Genomic DNA, 10,000 nt, shown 5'->3' with positions numbered 1-10,000 from the left:
CTGTTGTTTTTCGAGATGGTGGATAGTGATGATAGTGATATTGGTAAGGGTGTCAGTGGTGATGTTTGAGGTCATAATTGCATTCACGGTTGAAGGGTCGAATGTGTCAGTCTGAAAAATGTTGTGACAACGAAAGACATCATTAGGGTATTTTAATGATGGCAAAATTGTGTTGGCGATATTGGTATTAAGTTTTCACGTTTGTCTGATTACAAAAAAAAAGCAAATAATATGAAGAAAGTGATGACGATGACGCAGCCTTCATAATGACGACCTCAGAAGCCTCGACCTTCACCGATTCTCCTTGACCTGTAATCTTGACCTTGTCTTTCCGCCATGATGAAGCATCGTGACCTCACGTGACTTCCAACAACAGCAGACCCATTTCTTAAGGAGTCTTGGATAATCTTCTGAATTTCCTAATTGCAAGAACCAACTGACTGCGGGACTTCGTGATTTGAGTATCCCGATGACACGACTTAAATGCGGGGGAGAATTTGTTAAGATAAACACTATTTGGAGGTGTTTGTAAATTTATTTTATTTTTCGATTTGGTTTGTTGGACTTGAGGGGTAATAAAATGGTAATAATGTGGGATTCGTTACATCAACTTCTTCATTTTATCACCATTGCGTGCTTTACCGGTTACATGAGTCTTCTTTTTTATTAAGCATGTAAAGACTAATAGCTCTCGGATGATAATAGATTTCGTGGGCTAAAAGACTGCATTGTCAGACACGCATGTTTGCATGATGTGATTCTTTTCCGTGGCGAACCAGTCCAGAGTGCACGACTCGGCTTTGGATGCATTTTGGTAAGGCCTTCGGGTCGATACCTTGGTTTATGAGCGTGTTTTCACCTCGAGGGGAAAGGTTTGAGCCTACGAATAAATTTCTTAATGTTTTGATATTTTGAGGTCTTGTTTGTTATGGTAGAATTGCCGAGGAAATCATTTGCTAAGCATTGTTTGATAATGTAGATATTTCTGTAATCGATGTTACCTGAACGTGGCCACGGTGGGGTAGGGGGCGTGATCTCCATTTTCTGAAAAAATATATTTTTTGTTTCTTGCTAAACTCGGAGCATTTCATTAATTAAAGCATTCACGTGAAATACCTAATAAAATGAGTATATGTTTGAGCTGTGCCACCTACAGCGACCCAGAAACGACTTTCGACCATTCAACTGCCTCGCCAACTCCGAGAATCAATACTCAGTTATATATTTTGAATCTTTACTAATGTGACATCATGCTGCTGGTATGTCCTGTTATGTATAGAGTTCGGTTAGTTTGTTTTCTCCCACTTCTGGCTTTCTGGTTTAGAACGTTTCAGTTTCAGAAGTAGACTTCGTTGAGGGTAAGTCCGCCATTCGAGAGAAAATGCCTCATGAGCTGACCGTGGCGCATGCTTCACAAATCCTCTTGGTTTCATGACGTCATAGAAGAGGGTGCTGTGGTCAACTGTGATAGAAACAAACACACATATTTACTTTGTATGTTGATCTTGTTATTTTCAGTGATTTACAATATATACGCGAATTATGTTCAGAGAACTGGCGTATCTTCCCCGCAATGTAAGAGCCTTGTTTTGACGGTAGCGAGGACAACGTCGCGCGTTCCACATTTCGCTCGCTACACCTACGCTGCAGAGTGGTTTTGTATTATTAAAGTACTCTATTCGTTGCTGATATTGACCATGACTGTAAATCGTGCCCATGAATTTTGGTCATTTACTACAAATGATCTTGAAGCGGTTTTTAGGTACTTGGGGTCTATAGTCCCTTGTACCTATTTGCGAAGTTTATTGGACATGCGGTAAAGCGAGGATGCGATACGAAATAACAATGAATGTTTTTTTTACGACGTGCTGCAAGGAAAGCTGCTATGTATGTCCCGTGATGTCTCTCATTGTCTCCCTTCGTTCCTCTGTGACATCCTCTTCTGTTATCTCAGAGCAGGATCGGTTCGCAATTCGGATTGATAAGAGGAAAGCAAGAAAGGTGGAAAGGATGAATCGAATGATCGAAAGGAATAACGAATGAACAGAATAATAAAAAAGGAATTAATAAAGAAAATAACGCACGGAAGAAAGGGATAAAGAAAGGGCAAGAAAGAAAATGAGAAAAAAAAAGAAAGAAATATATTGAAAAATAGGAAAGAGGAGAAAATGGAACATCCCCAAATAGAACAACCTGTCGCGGCAGAAAAGTAGGGCTGTGCATGGGATCGATGAAGCACAGGTGGCAGCCAAGAACCCTAACACGGGAGGGTCGGTAAGGCGCATCCGGACCAAACTGGACTCCGGTGATGGTTCAGTGTTGTGTGCGAAGTCTGGTGGTCTGTCGGTCACTGGATCGCCGACGGACGCGAATCTCGGGAGTTCGTTTTCAAAGACCGTTGTGGTTTTGTTCATCTGTTTATTTTGTTTGGGTTTTGGTTGTATAGGGTCGTTGTTTAATTGGGTGAAAATATTGATGTATTGTTTGTTATGACCTTTGGTGGCTTGGTTTGCAGAAGCGGAGACAAGACAGCGGGCCAGTGAAATACGTGTCAGCTTTGGTTCAAGTCTTCATACGGAACTTTGTGCAATGTGAAGTACGTGAAGACACTGTCTGTGGATGTGGATGGATATAATACGGTCCTTTTAATGAAAGTACTGGATTTAGAAGAATAGAAAATGTCATAAAACGGAGACAGAAGTATATAGTTGTACATCTCACCGTTACATACCAATATCATCACCTAGTTTCGGTTTATAGTATTTCTCAATATACCTCAAGCAGCCGGTCATGGTGCCCGCATCACCACCAGAAAGTATGTAACTTCATACTATCATCACAAACAAGTGTCAGCACCACTGATATCAATGTTAGATATTTTTTCTTCTGATTAAGTGGGTATGTTCAGCGTTGTCCTTGATCTTGAAATTAATGACCTCCACAACTGCCCCTTTTATCTAGCTGCCAATCATCGTAACATTACGTCAGGCAAAATACCGATTCGGGTGCTTCCCATACACGCAAGCAGTTAGAGACGTGAATACTTTAAAGAAAAGATGAATACTATTCCGAATTCGAAACTTTCATTTTCACTCCACTTAAAGTGAAATTCACTCTGTAGATGGCAACCTTTCGCCGTATCTGTGGAATGTTGGTTTAGCGTCGCAGCCATCTCTTGATGGAATGACTTTACATTATCCTGCTATTGACTGAACGTCTTAACAAGCAGTGTTTATCCACAGGCCGCTTAAGCTGCGGAAAAAATGCATCAAGGGAATGAATGGTTGAATACGAAGCTTTTGTTCATTATTCGTAGATATATTTTTATTTTGATATAAAAACAATTATATCTTTAGTGAGGTTCTGGTATATTCATACAGTATGTTACTTGTTCACTCCTCTTGTGAAAGTAATGCTTATCGTTCTCATATAAAAGCCTATTTACTGCCAGAAGTTCACATAAAGGGCCTGTGTTATTTTATTGTCTTGATGTTCCTTACCCTTGCCCCTTCTCTCTCTCTCTCTCTCTCTCTCTCTCTCTCTCTCTCTCTCTCTCTCTCTCTCCCCCCCTCTCCCTCTCTCCCTCTCTCCCTCTCTCCCTCTCTCCCTCTCTCCCTCTCCCCTTCCCCCCTTCCCCCCTTCTCCCCCTCTCCTCCTCTCTCTATCTCTCTTGGCAAGTTCATATTCTCCAATACGATATACATAGGTAGACTGATATGGATAATATACACTCTGTATTGAACATGTGAAAGGTATTTTAGAAGTTATGCGAATGATTGTTCACGAAAAAATATATGTAGGATAAATGTAAGTGAAGTTGTAAAGGTTTGGTTGTTATCCTCGTGAAAAGCAGCTAGAATATGAAACGTGCGCTCTCAGAACTATCAGGATTAAGATAATATATGACGTACTTGTGTCTGTTACTACCTGATGGTTGCATCATAGCCGATGATTGTGTACTGTCCCGGCAGTTCTTGAAGCATGTGTACGTAAGGAAAAGAACTCTGAACATTTTAATAATTGTACGAAGAAGTGAGTTTTGAAAATGTGGACACAACACTTATCCAGATTTTTAATCCCCCACAATCGCGAGATTACCGCCTTATCTCATGTGTGACAATAAAGTGTGCTTCTTATCTAGAAGAACATACGTTCGGGTGATAAGAAATTGGTTGTATATAAACTGAACTATGACAGTTCATCGTGATTTGGTTCGTGTGCTGGCTGGGGAAGCTTGGAGATGTGTCACGTTATCTGCTCCCTACTCCGCTCTGCGCACACGTAAGCGTCGGAGGAAATAAAAGTAGAAAGTGATTATAAGACGAACAGTTGGAAATAGCGAAGCCTTCGAAGGGTATGACAGATGCCTTGGTCTCTGAAGTCAGAGCTCACCAAAGTAGAAGACGATGTTCTGCCGCTCAGCGCTGGGGCTCTTCTTCGGGGGCAAGACAAGACAGTGCGCGGCCACTTCCTGCAAGTGCGTCCTGGCACTGCACCTGATGTTTTACAGACTGAGAAAAATGACGACATCTATTTCGACACAAATCCGTTTGCTGTGCAGGAAGAAATTCGGACGGGAAATGAGCGAGTCATTACCAGGTTCACTGTGGTTCCGTCGGCAAAACGCGTGCATGAAAGCAAACCGCACTCCACTGCGACCTTTGCGCGCCGGACGTTCCTGGAACCGGCCGGAGGAGTGCGAGGGGAAGCCTCCTTGGTGTCCCTCAGCACGGCTTCCCTACGCTCGTTGGAAGACTCCAGCGATCGCGTTCCGTCGCTCGTGACGCCCAACACGTCGCCGGCCGCCCGTCGTCGAGTCGGCCGTGTCTCCCGGATTTCGTCGCGAGCTCGGTCCGCTTCCGTCACAGACCTCTCGGGATACGTTGCCGGCGATGCCAAGGCGGAGGCGGAGCCGCAGCGGCCGGCGTCGCTGCCCTCCTCGCTGCCCTCCACCCCGAAGTCGAAGGAGCTGGAGGCGGCCGAGGCTTACGACCACCTCGAGCACCTGCCCAACAACCCGTACCTGCAGCCGAGGAACATTCACCTCTTGGGGATCCTGCGGAACACGCTCAACAGGATCAGCAGGAGCACGCGCAACCTATGGGTAAGTGGGGGAAACTCTGATGTTGTCTACACTGGTACGCGAGGCTGTAATTTCGTACGGATTTTGTACGGCCGCCAGTCTTAAACGGTAGATTAATAGCCTCATTCTTCTCCCCGCTTAAGTCGCGAGAGTCCCTGTTTGTGTGTTTCTAGTGTTAGGCTTCGTTTGTGCATGCTTCAGGGGTGATTTTTCTAAATTCTGGAGCGAGGCGATGTAAATTGGTTAAGTATAGACAGTGTAAAATGACCATGTGATCCAATCAGAACGGCATTACTTTTTATTTGATTTCAATTTGTTTTACGATTCTTAGTAGCATGTTGCACTTGTTGTTGATCAGTTTTGTTATGCTCCATTGGACATGATATTTTGAAACAATTTATAAAAAGTGATATTGTTAATAATCCATTGGAGACGTGTTTGTTATCAAAATCGAATCGCAGCACCTTGATTTAATTAACGAATAGAAAATTGCAGATGACACTGTTTTCAGAGAATATATTTTTTTTACATTTTTTCCCCTTGAAATCTTTGGTCGCGTTAACGGAAAACAGAGCCACTGAAGAAATGTAAATAAAATTACCCTCCGCAGGTAAGTACTCAGAAACTGTAAATACATACATATGCAATATAGGAGGAGGGGTGAAAACGTACATTTATAGGCCCTAAATCCGAGACAGATGATAATACGTTACTAAATTGACCATCAGTCTCATTTAGATTAGCAAGCACCATCTCAATTCTCGACAGAACAAACATGTCGTACCCCGATATTTTTTATAGATGACCCGCGGCAGGAGGATTTCCCCCGGAGTTTAACCGCTGGGGACTTTTTCTGGCGAAGTCGTAAATGCAGCGTAAAAATGCGCCCGGGGATGAAGAAGAGGGGGGGATGGGTGTGAGAATGGGGTGGGGGAGGGGTTGGAGAGGGGTGAAAGGAGGGGGGGGATGGGTGTGAGAATGGGGCGGGGGAGGGGGTTGGAGAGGGGTGAAAGGAGGGGGGGATGGGTGTGAGAATGGGGTGGGGGAGGGGTTGGAGAGGGGTGAAAGGAGGGTGGGTGGGTGGGTGTGAGAATGGGGTGGGGGAGGGGTTGGGGAGGGATGAAAGGAGGGGTGGATGGGTGTGAGAATGGGGTGGGGGGGTTGGAGAGGGATAAAGGAGGGGGGTGTGTGAGAATGGTGTGGGGGAGGGGTTGGAGAGGGATGAAAGGAGGGGGGATGGGTGTGAGAATGGGGTGGGGGACGGGTTGGAGAGGGATAAAAGGAGGGGGGGGTGTGAGAATGGGGTGGGGTAGGGGTTGGAGAGGGATGAAAGGAGGGTGGGTGGGTGGGTGTGAGAATGGGGTGGGGGAGGAGTTGGAGAGGGATGAAAGGAGGGGGGGATGGGTGTGAGGATGGGGCGGGGGAGGGGTTGGAGAGAGATGAAAGGAGGTGGGGTGTGAGAATGGGGTGGGGGAGGCGTCTGAGAGGGGTGAAAGGAGGGGGGGGATGGGTGTGAGAATGGGGCGGGGGAGGGGTTGGAGAGGGATGAAAGGAGGGGGGGGTGAGAATGGGGTGGGGGAGAGGTTGGAGAGGGGTGAAAGGAGGGGGGGATGGGTGTGAGAATGGGGTGGGGGAGGGGTTGGAGAGGATGAAAGGAGGGGGGGGGATAGGTGTGAGAATGGGGTGGGGGAGAGGTTGGAGAGGGATGAAAGGAGGGGGGGGGGTGAGAATGGGGTGGGGGAGAGGTTGGAGAGGGATGAAAGGAGGGGGATGAAAGGAGGGGGGGGGTGAGAATGGGGTGGGGAGGGGTTGGAGAGGGATGAAAGGAGGGGGTGTGTGAGAATGGGGTGGGGGAGAGGTTGGAGAGGGATGAAAGGAGGGAGGTGAAAGGAGGGGATGAAAGGAGGGGGGTGGTAAAGGGCATGACGAAAGCAGATGACAAGTGATACGCATGGTGACGACTGTTGGTAATGTGTGTGTGTGTGTGTGTGTGTGCGTGTGTGTGTGTTTGTGGGTGTTTATAGTTAATTGTTATTTAGTTGACTTACATTTTACTTGATTTAGAGAGTTTGACGAAGATAAAACATAAGCAACTCAGGGAAAGAGAAAGAGATGAGTTCGTACCTTTGTTCTTGTTAAAGGTCACGCAAAATGCCAAAGACTTCATATAATCAATGTTTACTCTGAAACTGATTGTCCGTAAGTTGCTTATGCGTAATGCGAGGTTATCATAAAAAAGGCTTTTAATGGATAAAGTTAATGATTTAATGAAGAGAAAATCAAAGGAAAGTCCCAGCGCAAGGGAATTTTCCGCCGACAGTTGTGCTTATCTGGAAGGCTTAAACAGTGATATAATCTACGGTCTTATCCAGCCACATTTTTTTTATAACTTTAGATGACAAAAATGATTCATACTTAAACTCTTGGCTACAAGTAACACGCAAACACGTTTCAAACACGTAAGATCCCGCATGAGTTTTCTGTTCCGCCATGGAAGTTGTTTTTTATACGACTGCCTCTTCAAAGTCACTATTCACCAGTTATACTGGTACGAACTAGCAGTGGTCAGGATATTGAAACTCTGTACAGTGTATATGGATGCTACGTTGACGGATCCTTACAGTCTGGGAGCAGAGCAGGGTGCACTTTTGTTGCGCATAAAAACAGTTTTTCCTGCACTAGCTTTGCAGAAGGATTCATGACTGGGCTAGCCATATGCAAACGAGGCTGCCGGGAATATTCATAGCCACTGAATTTCTGTTGACTCAGGGCTCAGGAGTCATTTTGTAAGAGTCACAGAGCGCTTTCCAAGCCTTGGACACTATACAAAGATGCAGGCATTATTGTATATGACATAAGGATAAACGTAAGAACAGGGCTATGGTATACCTTATATCTGCATACCATCGCGTGTGGGACTCCATAGCAAAGTCAATATGCGATAAGTAAAATTTAGTTATAGATCTCGGAGTACTCTTTCAGGCATCATTAGAACCTCTCTCAAAGTGGAGTTGACTTTGGTGATTAATTCTCAACGTCTTGAAAGATGTAGCATAAAACGCTACGACAGGTTTACGCAATATAGATTCATCTATAGTTTATATAAAACAAGAAAATCATCTATCGTTTATGTAAATAAGAACAGGAGAGGGTTATGTTGTGACTGCTAGAATCAGGTTTCTATAGGTCTGGATATAGATTATGATGGCAAGTTGTTGCAATTTGTTATGTCAAAGACACTAAATGTAAACTTTACATAAAATAATATATGCAAACACTTGTACATTATATCAGAGTATCATGTGTTACATCCTTTCATACAACATAGCATGAGGTACGGGGAACTATGTAACTACCTCATAATCTTATGATATAAAATAAACCTGTGTTGTATACTGAATTTGGAATATGATATCAGAATTATACCATGCACCATTTCGTTCCTACTCCCAAGCAATTTTCCTGAGTGGTAGATACATGGATGAAAGACTGTGTGATTTTTCTTTCCTCTTAGCCGATATATTACAGATCATACGAATGTTATATCCTAAATTTTCAATGTAATATTTTGCATATAACACTATCTAAGACCATGAATCAAAATGCATAAAATCTTAGCCACGTCTTTCTCTCTCTCTCTCTCTCTCTCTCTCTCTCTCTCTCTCTCTCTCTCTCTCTCTCTCTCTCTCTCTCTCTCTCTCTCTCTCTCTCTCTCTCTCTCTCTCTCTCCTCCTTTCTGGGTGGTAAAAAACATACCTTACCTTCCTGTCTTCTATTCACGCTTTCACGCAATTTTTTTTGTCAGCATGATTTTAGAGGGAAAGGGAGGGAGGGAGAGAGGGAGAGAGAGAGGAATAGAGGGAAAGGGGGGGAGGGGGAGAGGGAGAGGGGGGGAAGGAAATGGGGGAGAGGGGGAAAGGGGGAGAGGGGGAGAAGGGGAATGGGGAGAGGGGGAGAGGGGGAAAGGGGGGGAGGGGGAAAGGGGGAAAGGGGGAAAGGGGGAAAGGGGGAGAAGAAAAGAAGAAAAGAAGAAGAAGAAGAAGAGAAGAAGAGAGGAGAGGGAGAGGGAGAGGGAGAGGGAGAGGGAGGGAGGGAGAGGGAGAGGGAGAGGGAGAGGAAGAGGAAGAGGAAGAGGAAGAGGAAGAGGAAGAGGGAGAGGGAGAGGGAGAGGGAGAGGGAGAGGGAGAGGGAGAGGGAGAGGGAGAGGAGAGGGGAGAGAGAGAGAGAGAGAGAGAGAGAGAGAGAGAGAGAGAGAGAGAGAGAAAGAGAGAAAAGGAAAGAGAGAGAACCGACACAGTATTTCCGATGCGGCAGTCTTTTTTTTTTCAAAATAAACACACAGAGGAATATAACGAAAGAAAGGCCTCAGTAGACGCATTGCTCCGCGGGGTAGATGCGGAGGAGGGCGGGCGCGGCGTCAATGCTCTGACCTTCGTACTGACCTTCGGCGCTAAAGAAGGGTGCAGGTCTACGGAGGACAACCACAACGCGTGCCTGCAGGGCGAAGCATCCCGGCCCTTCTTCGGAGACGCCAGCTGCTCGGCGCCCTTTCGCGTTGGCTCTCTCGATCATCATTATCATCATCATCATCAGTATTATTATCGCCATCATCATTATCGTCATTATCAGCATTATCGTCATCGCCATCAATATCATCATCTTCATCTTCACTTTCATCATCATCATCATCTTCATCTTCATCTTCATCTTCACTTTCATCATCATCATCATCATCTTCATCTCTCTCTCTCTCTCTCTCTCTCTCTCTCTCTCTCTCTCTCTCTCTCTCTCTCTCTCTCTCTCTCTCTCTCTCTCTCTCTCTCTCTCTCTCTCTCTCTCTCTCTTTCCCCCTTGCCACCCAGTGTGTAAAGGACTAATTATATTCGTTTTTGTCCTTTTATGAGATTCCGGTGGCTC

At 45.2% G+C, this 10,000-nt stretch overlaps 1 protein-coding gene across 6 annotated transcripts in view; it reads left to right on the top strand.

Moving 5' to 3' along the window:
• Positions 1-10,000, top strand: part of Arms (Ankyrin repeat-rich membrane spanning) — a 482,767-nt gene that overhangs the window by 127,271 nt on the left and 345,496 nt on the right. Inside the window, exon 1 of one of the 6 annotated variants that reach the window (XM_070133188.1) lies at positions 4,217-5,104. The exons of the other annotated variants lie outside the window; for them this stretch is intronic. Within the exon in view, the coding sequence (XP_069989289.1) occupies positions 4,364-5,104 (741 nt within the window). The 5' untranslated portion in view covers positions 4,217-4,363. Of the gene's footprint in view, positions 1-4,216; positions 5,105-10,000 lie in introns of those variants that run through there. 6 annotated transcript variants of the gene reach the window in all.

Source organism: Penaeus vannamei, chromosome 18, assembly GCF_042767895.1.
Source record: "Penaeus vannamei isolate JL-2024 chromosome 18, ASM4276789v1, whole genome shotgun sequence".
NCBI lineage: Eukaryota > Metazoa > Arthropoda > Malacostraca > Decapoda > Penaeidae > Penaeus > Penaeus vannamei.
Note: the sequence above shows the minus strand (reverse complement) of the source record. Positions and strands in the feature narration are given on the sequence as shown.